Consider the following 15,318-nt stretch of genomic DNA (forward strand, 5'->3'; position numbering starts at 1 on the left):
TTCATTTAAGTCAAAGGTATTGACAAACATTATGTTTAATGTGTCTAAAAATAATAACACCAAAAACTCTTGTTAAGATAATACACTTGGAGGTGTTGAGTACAGCTACTTTGACTGATAAAAACCCCTCAAACGTTTGGAGTTTGCTCTACACAAGAAGAACGCGCATATGTGAGCCATGACCCCTGAGATTTCAGAGGAGCTACCATCAAAAATTGTTGCCTTACAAAAAGCTGAAAGGGGTTACAAAGTAATTTCAAAGACTGTAGAAATTCACCAGTCTACAGTTAGGCAAACAATCTACGAATGGGTTTTGGGACTGTTGCTACTCTGCCAAGAAGTTGGTGCCCAGTCAAAATGACAAACAGCACAATGAAGACTCATCAATGAGGTATAGAAACAACCCTGAATGACAGCCAAAGATTTGAAGGCATCATTGAAACTTGCTTACATCTCTGTTCATGAGTCTACAATACATAAAACACTGAACAAGCAGGGTATCCACGGCAAAACACCCCAAAGGAAGCCACTGCTTACTAAAAACAACATTGCTGCACGCCTGAAGTTTGCAAAAGAGCACACTGACACTGTACAGCGGTATTGGCAAAAAGTTTTGGATTGCTGAAACTAAAATTGAACTATTATGAAAAACACACAGTGTTACATCTGGCGTAGAATGGGTACAGCATATCGTCGCTGTCCGGTGAAACTCACGTATGTTCATTTTGCCGATTTTGAGATTTTTTGACAGATTGAATGTCCAGGATCATTTCCATATACAGTATGCGTCACATACCTAAATAGTCAATGAAAACTTGTGAAATCATGTCATCTGATTTTCACGTACCCGTTTGGTGTCAAAGCTGTCAATCACGCCGCATATCTTCCGCCTGTGAAGCATCTCGCCGGTCTCGTAAAGTTTCATCGAACCTATGCACTGGATATAGCCGAATAAACATGACAATGACTTTCCTTCGAGGTAAACGTTTCCCCCGGACGCCAGACTAACATCTATGAGTTACTTAATTACGGTAGGACTGTGCAAACAAAGTATCTGTCTAGCATTGGTGATATTTACGCTGGGGATGTCCCCACCACTTTTTGAAAGCATTTGGTTAAAATGTTCTGAAAAATCAAGCGATGCTTAAGGGTGTTTTCACATATACACTGTTTAGGTCGGCCCAAATGACGTGTCGCTCCGAGTACGGTGCGTTTGGGTCAGTGTGAACACAACAGCCGCACTCGGGTGCGCACTAAACGGCCGCCCCGAGACCGCTCTAAACAGGTGGTCTCGGAGCGGCTGTTGCCGAACTCTGGGGCGACCCACCTGTGGTGTGAACACTGCTGGACCTCGGGCCGAACCAAATACAGGAAGTTCTCCACATGTTTGAGCCACTGGGCTTCCGTTGTGACGTGAGCCGGGTGTTATATTGTGGGTTAACAACAATCAAGCCAATCCTGGTCCGTTGCATAGAGATTCGCTGTCTCCTTTACGTTTGAGCTGATGATTTTATAAATGCATAGCTGTCCTCCACACACAAATAGTGACATTACAGGCTTTTAGCAAACGGCTCCGTGAGAAAGGCTTTAATAGAACAGCTACGCAATTTCGCGTTAAAGCAAAGAAACTTCACAAAGACGTGCATCTTTTATCTCCACATCTTGATAGCTGCGCTCTCTCTGTCAGGCTGGTTGTCGTGGAAACGTGGGGGTGGTCATGAGACGGTAAGAGCTGTCAGAGACCAATGACAGCGCTGACCGTTATCACATGGTGTACGGTGCGGCATTTCGAGTAAAGTAAAAAATATATATATGTGATCACGGACCGCACTAACTGAAAAATGATACAATGTATTTTGGTGCGCTCCGAGGCCGCACCAGGGTGCGCACCAACATATGTGAAAACAACCTAAGACTGGTTTTGTGGTCTAGTGTCACATATGTTGTGTTGTATGCTTATGGTGTGTTTTCTTGTACATATGTAATGAAATTCATTGTAATCATTTATTAAACGCGCTGCTGTTTTCTACGGTATGGTGCTTTGGCATTGTTCGGTTGAGCTGGTGTTGCAGGGACTGTTACATGTGTGATGTGTGCATTCGACATTGTTGAGGGTTTATAAATTTATGCTGAGTATTTTCTTGTTGTTGACTGGCCTACGCTATGCCCATTTTTGATGCGCGTTATTCAATATTTTTCCCGTCCTGCAGTAATGTTTTTATAAGATCTTTTGTCCCCACCACTTTTCAACCCAAACTGACGCCCCTCTTGTGTAGCATTACCATGTCAGTGTATTGAGTCATTGTCCCTTAATGGTTTGCAAGAGACATTTAATACACTTATAATTAATATTAAATAAAGTAAGCGTATTTAACCAAGACGTAGGCTATTTAATAAACTGAGCGTATTCATCTGTCAATACGAAACGCGACTTGGCCATTCTAATTAATGATCGGAAGAACGCGTATCGATCAAAGTTACTGTAAAATATGCACGCATGTCCATTTAAACTCAATTTTGGTCAAATGTGGATTATATCATGACACTGGCAAGAATATGGTTACATGTAAATATGCCGTACCAAGTATGACAACGCTACATTCAACTGCTTTTGATATACGCTGTTTTTTTCACTTTCTGAAAAGTTACCGTTTTGGACATACGTGAGTTTCATCAGGCAGCGACGATATTATCATGAAAACATCATCCCAACTGTAAAGTATGGTGGAGGAAACATCAGGATTTGGGCCTGCTTTGCTTCATCTGGGCCTGGCCAGCTTGCAGTCATTAAGGGGAAGATGAATTCCCAAGTATATCAGACAATTCTTTAGGACAATGTGAGAATGTCTGTACGTCAGATGAAACTGTGCAGAAGGTGGGTGATGCAACGACCCAAAACACCGGAGCAAGTCCACAACAGAATGGCTTCAGAAAAACAAAATCCACTTTTTGGATTGGCCAAGTCAGAGCTCAGACCTCAACCCAATAGAGATGCTTTGGATTGAGTTGAAGAAGGCCAAACACATAAGACGTGCAAAGAATATGACAAAGATAAAGCTGTTGTGCCAGGAAGAATGGGCTAAAATTCCTCTTCAACGATGTGCATGTCTGATCCACAGCTACAGGAAGTGTCTGGCTGAGGTTTTTGCTGCCAAGGGGGTCAACCTGTCTTAATTCTAAGGGTTCACTTACGTTTTCCACTGCCATTATGAATGTTGAATGAGTGTGTTTAATAAAGACATGAAAGAGCAGAATTTTTGTGTAATTACTTTTAGACACATGTTCATCAACACCCCCGACCCAGATGAAGATCAGATCACATGTTATGACAAATTTATTAAGAAAACATGAAATTCCAAAATGTTCACATACTTTGTCTTGCCACTGTATTTTTACACCTCAAATGCAATGCCATTTTTTTTTTATCTCCGGGCAAGTAACTTTTTTTTAAATGACATACCACATGACAATGGTTAATCTTAGTCCCTGCATTATAATAACTGTAATAATAATCTATCAAACATTGGTATTTTTCATAATTTTGCTGTTGTGATTATTTTATAAAAAGAGTCATAACTAATATTATAGACAATATTAATGATTTAAAAGGTGTGTTTGTTAATGTAGGTATTGGCATAATTTTCGGACTCACAGGTCGTCCTCTTTTATGGCTGTGAACGGTGAAGTCCGGACAGAAGAGCAGGTCTGCCAGAGCCAGTAACAGAGACTCAGCCAGTGGACGGGCACCTTCGTCATCATCCTCATCCTCCTCCATATCATCCATCTAACCATCAAAAAAAGAAAAAAAAACTAAGCACATACCTTAAACAAAAACATATCTGAAGCTGAATATATCTCCTAAATATATCTAAATATAGACCCCTTCACAGTTCACGTCACAGGCAGTTCTCACTGCGCATGTATGGGTCAAAAAAGTCATTACAGCAGGTTGAGTTGCGTATTATTCGGTATCGTCAAAAATGCCTTCTTGCGTTGTGGGCGGTGAAAATCGCACCAGGTCTGCCGTTATGTTTTTCGGAATTCCTGCAGAATCTCCAAAACAAAAATACAACATCTGTGGCTGCAAGCAATTAAACGTGCAGACTGGGACAATGCAAAGATCAAAGAGGCTTGCGTTTGTAGTGCTCACTTCATTTCAGGTAAGTCATCATTTTTCAGCCCTGTTAGATTAAACTAGAAAGCCTAAATGGTATGAACAGTTTGACCCCATGCTGTGCACGCACCTGATAGTCATTCAATGTTTAAAAACCTTGAAGGGGTCTATAATGTTTAATTACTACTTAAGATAAATCACATGTGTTGTAGCACTCCTTATTTGCAAGCTGCTTTTGGCAGAGGTGTACCCAAAACAAGTTAGTGTGCTTGTGTAAATGTAAAGTTTATTATCATCTTTGCTTGATGACTTTATATTGATTTCAGAACATTTTATAATCCTAGGCATTAAAGGTGTTTAGTTCATTTATCATGCACATATCCATATGCCACCTATGATGTACTGTATATGAATGGCTTAGTTTCTGCCAACAGAGAATAGGCCATATAATTGGTATGATAAGGACAATCTGTATGGTAGAGCAATCAGGCACATTACAAAATTAACACTTCAGCTTTAACTTTAAAATAAAAGTCTGTTTTACCGTGACATCTCTGTACTAGCACATTTCAGTTGTCAATGTTTGTATTAGCAAGTTAGCAGTATGGTACTGTTACTTAAAGTCACTTTGTATGTTGTTTTCAAGCTAGTGTAGATATGTGCTTGTGTGTCTCTGTTCTTTACTTTGAGAGGATTTTTTAATCCAGTTTTGCAATTTTGATGGACTTAAATATAGGCTTGAGGTTATACATTGTCAATAAAAAGACAGATTAGCTTAACCGTCCATCTGTTAGCTGCCTTGACATGTTAAGAAGACATATCTCAGAACATATCTCAGCTCGTCTCGTACAAATCTTGTTAATATAAAATTAGGAAACAATACATCAGCAGAAAACCTCAAAATGTTAAAATTCTGCATTCTTAACCTTAGATCGCTTACCAATAAAAAACTACTATCAATAAAATCATTACCAACCAAAACTTAGATGTGCTCTGCTTAACAGGAACCTGACTTAAAACATTGCCTATTATTATAAGCATGAACCTCGCTTAAAGGGGCCTGGTGGTGTAGCTACAATCTACAACAAAATATTTAAAGTAAACCATAAATCTGAACTCAAATGTAATTCCTTTGAAATAATGCTGTTACGTGTGGAAATAACTGACCGTAACAACAAACAGCTCTCTTTCATCTTAGCCACTATCTACATACCTCCAGGCCACCACACAGAGTTTCTTTAAGAAATTGCAGATTTCCTGTCTGAGATAGTAGTCACTGTAGATAAAGCTCTTATCGTTGGTGACTTTAATATCCACGTTAAAACCCAAAAGATGCGTTAGGACTAGCGTTTATGGATGTTCTTAATTCTGTCTGCATTAGACAAAACATGACAGGGCTCACACATACCCTTTTTGCATACAAAGTAATAATTAGAGGGGTCTGAAAGAGTGAAGAATAATATTAATTTAATGAATAATGTAGAAACTATATTCCCAATACATGGACTTTCCCAAACACCCCTATCATTTCGTCAGAAATGGACTGATCCAAATTTTGCGCTGCGGTTGCCAGGTAACGGAGCGGGAGAGAGAACAGTATGGAGGAGTTGGCTGCATCTTGTACACAGTTTATAAAGTAAAAGAGGTGGATTAAGTGCCTTTTTTGAGATATCTTTGTCTTGACCAGCAACCTGTAACTTCAGCAATCCAACCAGTAGTTAGCAAAGACATTTTACAAATACTAACTAGAATACTAACTTAAGTTACATTGTCAGGAAAGTAACAAACAAACCGGCTTATTAGGGCCCGAGCACACCGGGGTGTGAGGACCCTATTGTTTTTGCTCTGTTTATTAGGGCCCGAGCACACCAGGGTGTGAGGACCCTATTGTTTTTGCTCCGTTTATTATTATTAGGGCCCGAGCACACCGGGGTGTGAGGACCCTATTCTTTTTGCTCCGTTTATTATTAGGGCCCGAGCACACTAGTGTGAGGACCCTATTGTTTTTGCTTCGTTTATTATTATTAGGGCCCGAGCACCCCAGGGTATGAGGACCCTATTGTTTTTGCTCCGTTTATTATTAGGGCCCGAGCACCGAGGAGCAGGCCAGAATGGCCTGCACCGTGGGTGCAACGCCCTATTGTTTTTGCTCCGTTTATTAGGGCCCGAGGACACCAGGGTGTGAGGACCCTATTGTTTTTGCTCCGTTTATTTAGGGCCCGAGCACACCAGGGTGTGAGGACCCTATTGTTTTTGCTCCGTTTATTATTATTAGGGCCCGAGCACAGAGGAGCAGGCCAGAATGGCCTGCACCGTGTGTGCAAAGCCCTATTGTTTTTGCTCTGTTTCTTCTGCTTTTTCTTCTCCGAAATGAATCGCATTTTTGAGGGCCTAAACATGTTCGAAAACTCATGAAACTTTGCACACGCGTCAGAATTGATGAAAATTTACATGTGGTATAGGAATCAGAAGTGGGCATGTAGAAATGGCTCTATAGCGCCACCTGCAAAATTTCAAAAAAACAACCCTCCCGCTACGAAAAACGTACAGATATGAAATTTGGTAGGGTCATCTATCACCTCAAGATCTACAAAAAAGTCCCTTGGATCCAAGCTCTAAAACCCACATGAAGCTGGCCATTTTGAATTTTCGCTGTGATTTCTGTGCAAATTTTGGCATTTCCAGGCTTCGTACTTTAACGAACTCCTCCTAGAGATTTAATCCGATCATCATCATATTTGGTCTGTGTCAGCTAAAGGCCTTTGCGATGTTAAATTGCAGAGCTTTTGACTTTTCGTTGGAGGGTGTGTCCGTGGCGGCCTGACAAATTTCTGCTTTTCGCCATGAAACAGGAAGTGGCTCTAACTCAGGCATACAATGTCCAATCTGCCCCACGCTTCACATGTTTGATAAGTGTTCTGTGCTGAACACATTTCAATGCCAATATTCAGCTTCAGTCATAGCGCCACCTAGATGCAACAGGAAATGCCATGTTTTACGCCATGATTTACAGCTCTTAGAGATTTAATCAAATCATCATCATATCTGCTCAGACTGACATTAAGCCCTTGGCGATGATAAATTGCGAAGATCTTGACTTTTAGTTGAAGGGCCTGTCCGTGGCGGCCTGGCAAAGTGTGATGTTTCGCAAGAAAACATGAAGTTGTTGTAATTCAGGCATACAATGTCAGATCTGTCCCAGACTTCACACATTTGATAAGGGTCCTGGCCTGAACACATCAACATGGCATAATTCAGTAACAGTCATAGCGGCACCTAGAGGCAGCAGGAACTACCACGTTTTAAAGTGTTGCTTACTGCTCTTAGAGATTGAACCATATCAACATCATATTTAATCAGTCTAATCTCAAGACCTTGTGTGATGATAAATAGCAACGACCTTGTCTTTTCCTTAAAGGGCATGTCTGTGGCGGCCTCGCAAAGTCTCGCTAAATGAATCGCAATTTTGACAGCATAAACGAGCTCAAAAAGTCATGAAACGTTGCATACGTGTAAAATGTGATTAATTTTTTTTTTAAATAGGCTTTAGAACTGGAGGTGTAAAAATGGCTCTATAGCGCCACCTACAAAAACTTAAGAGAGCAGCCCCCCCGCTACGGTAAACGTACAAATATGAAATGTGAGAGGAAAATTTATCACCTTAAAACCTTCAAAAAGTCTCTTGGAGCCAAGCTCTAAACCCCACAGGAAGTCAGCCATTTTAATTTTTTCTGTAGCTTGAGTGCAAATTTCGCCATTTCCAGGCTTCATACTTTAACGAACTACTCTTACAGATTTCATTAGATTAAAACCATGTCTGGTCTGTGTCATCTAAAGGCCTTTGCGATGCTAAATTGCGGAGATCTTAACTTTTTGTTGGAGCATGTGTCTGTGGCGGCCTACCAAATTTCTGCTTTTCGCCATAAAACAGGAAGTTGTTCTAACTCAGGCTTACAATGTCTAATCTGACCCACACTACACATGATTGAAAAGTGCCCTGACCTGAACACATCAACATGGAATTATTCACATACAGTCATAGCGCCCCCTGCTGGCAGCAGGAAATGTCAGGTTTTACACTGCGATTTACTGCTCATCGAAATTTAATTAGATCATCATCTTATTTGGTCAGACAGATCTATAGGTCTTTTCGTTGATAAATTGTAAAGATCTTGATTTTTTGTTGAAGGTGTGTCCGTGGCGGCCTGGCAAAGTTTGATGTTTCACAATGAAACTGGAAACTGTTGTAATTCAGGCATACAATGTCCGACCTGCCCAATACTTCACATGGTTAATAAGGAGCCCGGCCTGAAACCATCAATATAGCAAAATACAGATACAGTCATAGCACCACCTAGATGCAGCAGAAAACACTGATTCACTGCTCTAAGAGATTTAAAAATATCAACATCATCTTTGGTCAGTCTAATTAAAATATCCACAAACATTTACACACTAAAATTCAAATCCCCACTGTTCACAGTTTTTCCTAAGGCCATCAGTTGGCGGTGCTCATACGTGCGAGGGCCCTTCCATCGCTGCTTGCAGCTTTAATTAGGGCCCGAGCACCGAGGAGCAGGCCAGAATGGCCTGCACCGAAAGGTGCGAAGCCCTATTGTTTTTGCTCGGATTATTATTTTTTTTATTATTATTAGGGCCCGAGCACCGAGGAGCAGGCCAGAATGGCCTGCACCGAAAGGTGCGAAGCCCTATTGTTTTTGCTCGGATTATTAGGGCCCGAGCACCGAGGAGCAGGCCAGAATGGCCTGCACCGAAAGGTGCGAAGCCCTATTGTTTTTGCTCGGATTATTATTTTTATTATTATTATTATTATTATTATTTTTTAACACTTTTGGATATTTTGGAGGCCTTAACATACTCGAAAACTCTTGAAATTTGGCACAGACATCAGAGTCGTCCGTCATCGCCGAAAGCCAAAGGCTGGAACACGGGCGTGGCACGGGGACTCTGTAGCGCCCCCTGTAATGCAAAAACAAACATTGGGGCGCAGATCGGGCAAAAATGTACGCACTTGTACGCATATAGATCTCATCGACCCGAACAACTTTCGCCCTCTAACATTTAAGCTCCGCCCAACAGGAAGTCGCCTATTTTGGATTGTTTAAAAAATGCATGCAGTGAACTTTTGAATACTCATGCAAATGACACCAAACGTGGTGATCATGATGTCAAGACATTGTACTTGCTAAATTGCGAAGGGATTTTTGATATCTCAAACGGTTCTGGCATGGCGAAGCGACAAAGTCATGGCGAAATCAGAGAAACAGGAAGTGTCTAAAATCTAAGGCAAAAAATGTCTTATTGTGAACATGTACGCACATTTACGAAAGTTGGTACACATATAGATCTCATCGACCCGAACAACTTTCGCCCTCTAACATTTTAGCTCCGCCCAACAGGAAGTCCGCCATTTTGGATTGTTTAAAAAATGCATGCGGTGAACTTTTGAATACTCCTCCTAGGGGATTCATGCAAATGACACCAAATGTGGTGATCATGATGTCAAGACATTGGACTTGCTAAATTGCGAAGGGATTTTTGATATCTCGAACGGTGTTGCCATGGCGAAGCGGCAAAGTCATGGCGAAATCAGAGAAACAGGAAGTGTCTAATATCTTATGCAAAAAATGTCTTATAGTGATGACACGTGGGGTGTTTGTTCGTCTGAAGATTCCGATCGCATCGATGTGCCTATTGTAAGTCTCGAGTATAGCGCCACCACCAGGCGCCAGGAAGTGTTGCAGTCACAAAGGTTGATTTTTTTGACAGTTCCATGTGATGTTCTTTTAAATACTCCTCCTAGAATGTTTATGCGATTGACACCAAACGTGGTCAACATGATGCAGAGACATTGGAGATGATAAATTGTGAAGGGATTTTTGATATCTCAAACGCTTTTCCCATGGCAACGCGTCAAACTTTTTACTTTCATTTTAAAGGCTTATTTAAGCCTGACAGTCGCATGCAATGTTCTTTTTAATACTCCTTCTAGGGAAATAATGCAATTCACACCAGAAGTTGTCAACATGATGCTGAGACATTGTAGACGCTAAATTGCGAAGGAATTTTTGACATCTCTAACGCTGTTCCCATGGCAACGTGTCAAACTTTACTTTTATGTCAAGCATATTTAAGGCTCTTGGTGTGCTTAGATTGACTTTAAATTTGGCACACACATCAGATTTGTCGGCTGTTAAGTGTTGACAAAAACGTCAGATAAAGGCGTGTCTATTTAGTTGCTCACTAGCGCCCCCGTTTGTCTAAAATGTGGGGTTTCTTTTATCTACAGTACCTAAATGGGTCAGTAGCAGCATGATATTTACCCACTTGATGCACTTGCCCACCGTGCATCGTTTTCTCGGAGGCACTGTGTAGCGGTAAACAAACAAGCGAGGGCCCGCCATCGCTGCTTGCAGCTATATTTAGGGCCCGAGCACCGAGGAGCAGGCCAGAATGGCCTGCACCGAAAGGTGCGAAGCCCTATTGTTTTTGCTCGAATTTATTATTATTTTTTTTTTTTTATTAGGGCCCGAGCACCGAGGAGCAGGCCAGAATGGCCTGCACCGAAAGGTGCGAAGCCCTATTGGTTTTGCTTGAATTTATTAGGGCCCGAGCACCGAGGAGCAGGCCAGAATGGCCTGCACCGTGGGTGCAAAGCCCTATTGTTTTTGCTTCGTTTATTATTATTATTATTATTATTATTATTATTTTCCGAAATGAATCGCATTTTTGAAGGGCGAAACATGCTCGAAAACTCATGAAATTTTGCACACATGTCAGAAGTGGCGAAAATTTACATGTGGCATAGGCGCCAGAAGTGGGCGTGTAGAAATGGCTCGATAGCGCCACCTGCAAAATTTCAAGAGAACAGCCCCCCCGCTACGAAAAACGTACAGATACGAAATTTGGTAGGATCATCTATCACCCCAAGACCTACAAAAAAGTCTCTTGGAGCGAAGCTGTAAACCCCACAGGAAGTCGGCCATTTTGAATTTTCACTGTGATTTCTGACCAAATTTTGGCATTTCCAGGCTTTGTACTTTAACGAACTCCTCCTACAGATTTAATCCGATCATCGTCATATTTTGTCAGTGTCATCTAAAGGCCTTTGCAATGTTAAATTGCGGAGATCTTGACTTTTCGTTGGAGGGTGTGTCCGTGGCGGCCTGACAAACTTCTGCATTTTCGCCATGAAGCAGGAAGTGGCTGTAACTCAGGCATACAATGTCCAATCTGCCCCACGCTTCACATGTTTGATAAGAGTCCTGGCCTGAACACATTTCAATGCCAATATTCAGCTTCACTCATAGCGCCACCTAGAGGTAGGAGGAAATACCATGTTTTACGCTGTGATTTACTACTCTTAGAGATTTAATAAAATCATCATCATATTTGGTCAGACTGATCTTAAGACCTTTGCCGTGATAAATTGCAAAGATCTTGACTTTTCGTTGAAGGGCGTGTCCGTAGCGTCCTGCCAAAGTGTGATGTTTCACCATGAAACAGGAAGCTGTTGTAATTCAGACATACATGGTCCGATCTGCCCCCGACTTCACACAATTGATAAAGTTCCCGGCCTGAACACATCAACATGGAATAATTCAGTAACAGTCATAGCGCCACCTAGAGGCAGCAGGAAATACAACCTTTTATGCTGTGACTTACTGCTCTTGGAGATTTGATTATATCAACATCATATTTCATCAGTCTAATCTCAAGACCTTGTGTGATGATAAATAGCGAAGGCCTTGACTTTTCGTTAAAGGCCGTGTCCGTGGCGGCCTCGCAAAACATTGTTAAATTCATCGCATTTTTGACAGCCTAAACGAGCTCAAAAAGTCATGAAACGTTGCACACATGTCAAAGGTGGTGAAAATGTTCATGTGATATAGGGTTCAGAACTGGGGGGAGGTAAAAATGGCTCTATAGCGCCACCTACAAATGTCAAGAGAGCAGCCCCCCCGCTACATTAAACGTACAGATACGACATGTGGTAGGATCATGTATCACCCCAAGACATACAAAAAAGTCTCTTGGAGCCAAGCTCTTTACCCCACAGGAAGTCAGCCATTTTAAATTTCCTCTTTAATTTGAGTGCAAATTTTGCTATTTCTGGGCTTCGGACTTTAATAAACTCTTCCTACAGATTTCATTAGATAAAACCATATTTCGTTCGTGTCATCTAAAGGCCTTTGCGATGCTAAATTGCGGAGATCTTGAGTTTTCATTGGAAGGTGTGTCCGTGGCAGCCTGCCAAATGTTGGTTTTTCGCCATAAAACAGGAAGTTGTTGTAACTCAGGCTTACAATGTCTAATCTGACCAACGGGTCACATGTTTGATAAGTGTCCTGGCCTGAACAAATCAACATGGCAATATTCAATAAAAGTTGTAGCGCCACCTGCTGGCAGCAGGAAATGTCAGGTTTTACACTGTGTTACAAATCAAAGTTCTTTTGAATATCCACCTATATTTACCCACTTAAATGCATATCCCCCTGGTTCACAGCTTTACTAAGGCCATAGGGTGGCGGTGCACATGCGTGCGAGGGCCCTTCCATCGCTGCTTGCAGCTTTAATTAGGGCCCGAGCACCGAGGAGCAGGCCAGAATGGCCTGCACCGTGGGTGCAAAGCCCTATTGTTTTTGCTTCGTTTATTATTAGGGCCCGAGCACCGAGGAGCAGGCCAGAATGGCCTGCACCGTGGGTGCAAAGCCCTATTGTTTTTGCTTCGTTTATTATTAGGGCCCGAGCACGGAGGAGCAGGCCAGAATGGCCTGCACCGTAGGTGCAAAGCCCTATTGTTTTTGCTCAGATTCTTCTGCTTTTTCTTCTCCGAAATGAATCGCATTTTTGAGGGCCTAAACATGCTCGAAAACTCATGAAACTTTGCACACGTGTCAGAATTGACGAAAATTTACATGTGGTATAGGCGTCAGAAGTGGGCGTGTAGAAATGGCTCGATAGCGCCACCTGCAAAATTTCAAAAGAACAACCCTCCCGCTACGAAAAACGTACAGATACGAAATTTGGTAGGATCGTCTATCACCCCAAGACCTACAAAAAAGTCCCTTGGAACCAGGCTCTAAAACCCACAGGAAGTTGGCCATTTTGAATTTTCGCTGTGATTTCTGTGCAAATTTTGGCATTTCCAGGCTTCGTACTTTAACGAACTCCTCCTAGAGATTTAATCTGATCATCATCATATTTGGTTAGTATCATCTAAAGGCCTTTGCGATGTTAAATTGCGGAGCTTTTGACTTTTCGTTGGAGGGCGTGTCCGTGGCGGCCTGACAAAGTTCAGTGTTTTCGCCATGAAACAGGAAGTTGTTATAACTAAGGCATACAATGTTCAATCTTCCCCACACTTCACACGTTTGATAAGAGTCTTGACCTGAACACATTTCCATGCCAAAATTCAGCTTCAGTCATAGCGCCACCTAGAGGTAGCAGGAAATGCCATGTTTTACGCCGTGATTTACTGCTCTTAGAGATTTAATCAATTCATCATCATATCTGGTCAGACTGATCTTAAGCCCTTTGCGATGATAAATTGTGAAGATCTTGACTTTTTGTTGGAGGGCGTGTCCGTGGCGGCCTGGCAAAGTGTGATGTTTCGCTATGAAACATGAAGTTGTTGTAATTCCGGCATACATTGTCCGATCTGCCCCCGACTTCACACGTTTGATAAGGGTCCTGGCCTGAACACATAAACATGGCATAATTCCGTAATAGTCATAGCGCCACCTAGAGGCAGCAGGAAATACCATGTTTTAAGCTGTGACTTACTGCTCTTAGATATTTAAACATATCAACATCATATTTCACCAGTGTAATCTCAAGACCTTGTGTGATGATAAAAACCAACGACCTTGACTTTTCATCAAAGGGCGTGTCCGTGGCGGCCTCGCAAAGTATCGCTAAATGAAACGCATTTTGACAGGCTAAACAAGCTCAAAAAGTCATAAAACATTGCACACACGTCAGAAGTGGCGAAAATTTACATGTGGCATAGCCGCCAGAAGTGGGCGTGTAGAAATGGCTCAATAGCGCCACCTGCAAAATTTCAAGAGAACAGCCCCGCCGCTATGAAAAACCTACAGATACGAGATTTGGTAGGGTCATCTATCCCACCAAGACCTACAAAAAAGTCTCTTGGAGCGAAGCTCTAAACCCCACAGGAAGTCAGCCATTTTGAATTTTCGCTGTGATTTCTGTGCAAATTTTGGCATTTTCAGGCTTTGGACTTTAACAAACTCCTCCTAGAGATTTTATCAGATCATCATCATATTTGGTCTGTGTCATCTAAAGGCCTTTGCGATGTTAAATTGCGGAGCTTTTGACTTTTTGTTTGAGGGTGTGTCCGTGGCGGCCTGACAAAGTTCAGCGTTTTCGCCATGAAACAGGAAGTTGTTATAACTAAGGCATACAATGTTCAATCTGCCCCACACTTCACACGTTTGATAAGAGTCTTTGCCTGAACACATTTCAATGCCAATATTCAACATCAGTCATAGCGCCACCTAGAGGTAGCAGGAAATACCATGTTTTACGCTATGATTTGCTGCTCTTAGAGATTTAATCAAATCATCATCATATTTGGTCAGATTGATGTTAAGCCCTTTGTGGTGATAAATTGTGAAGATCTTGACTTTTTGTTTAAGGGCGTGTCCGTGGCGGCCTGGCAAAGTGTGGTGTTTCACCATGAAACAGGAAGCTGTTGTAATTCAGACATACATTGTTCGACCTGCCCCAGACTTCACACGTTTGTTAAGGGTCCCGTCCTGAACACGTCAATATAATAATAATCAGGTACAGTCATAGCGCCACCTGCTGCACACAGGCGGTGTGGCACATCAATTTTCCTTTGAATATCCACCTATATTTACCCACTTTAATTCGTATGCCCCTGGTTCACTGCTTTACTAATGCCATAGGGTAGCGGTGCACGTGCATGCGAGGGCCCTTCCATCGCTGCTTGCAGCTTTAATTATTATTATTTTCCGAAATGAATCGCATTTTTGAAGGCCTAAACATGCCCGAAAACTCATGAAATTTGGCACACGCGTCAGAAGTGGTGAAAATTTACATGTGGTATAGGCATCAGAAATGGGCGTGTAGAAATGGCTCGATAGCGCCACCTGCAAAATTTCAAGAGAACAGCCCCCCCGCTACGAAAAACATAT

General features: G+C 42.0%; 1 protein-coding gene and 1 long non-coding RNA gene across 2 annotated transcripts in view; both read right to left on the reverse strand.

Annotated features, from left to right (window-relative positions):
- Positions 1 to 15,318, reverse strand: part of LOC141350953 (uncharacterized) — a 271,024-nt gene that overhangs the window by 182,630 nt on the left and 73,076 nt on the right. The window lies entirely within an intron of this gene.
- Positions 1 to 15,318, reverse strand: part of hid1a (HID1 domain containing a) — a 78,748-nt gene that overhangs the window by 22,594 nt on the left and 40,836 nt on the right. The window contains exon 4 of the mRNA XM_055183541.2: positions 3,653 to 3,784. Coding sequence (XP_055039516.2) covers positions 3,653 to 3,784 — 132 coding nt within the window. The remainder of the gene's footprint in view (positions 1 to 3,652; positions 3,785 to 15,318) is intronic.

The sequence above is a fragment of the Misgurnus anguillicaudatus genome, chromosome 19, assembly GCF_027580225.2.
Source record: "Misgurnus anguillicaudatus chromosome 19, ASM2758022v2, whole genome shotgun sequence".
In the NCBI taxonomy this organism is placed as follows: domain Eukaryota; kingdom Metazoa; phylum Chordata; class Actinopteri; order Cypriniformes; family Cobitidae; genus Misgurnus; species Misgurnus anguillicaudatus.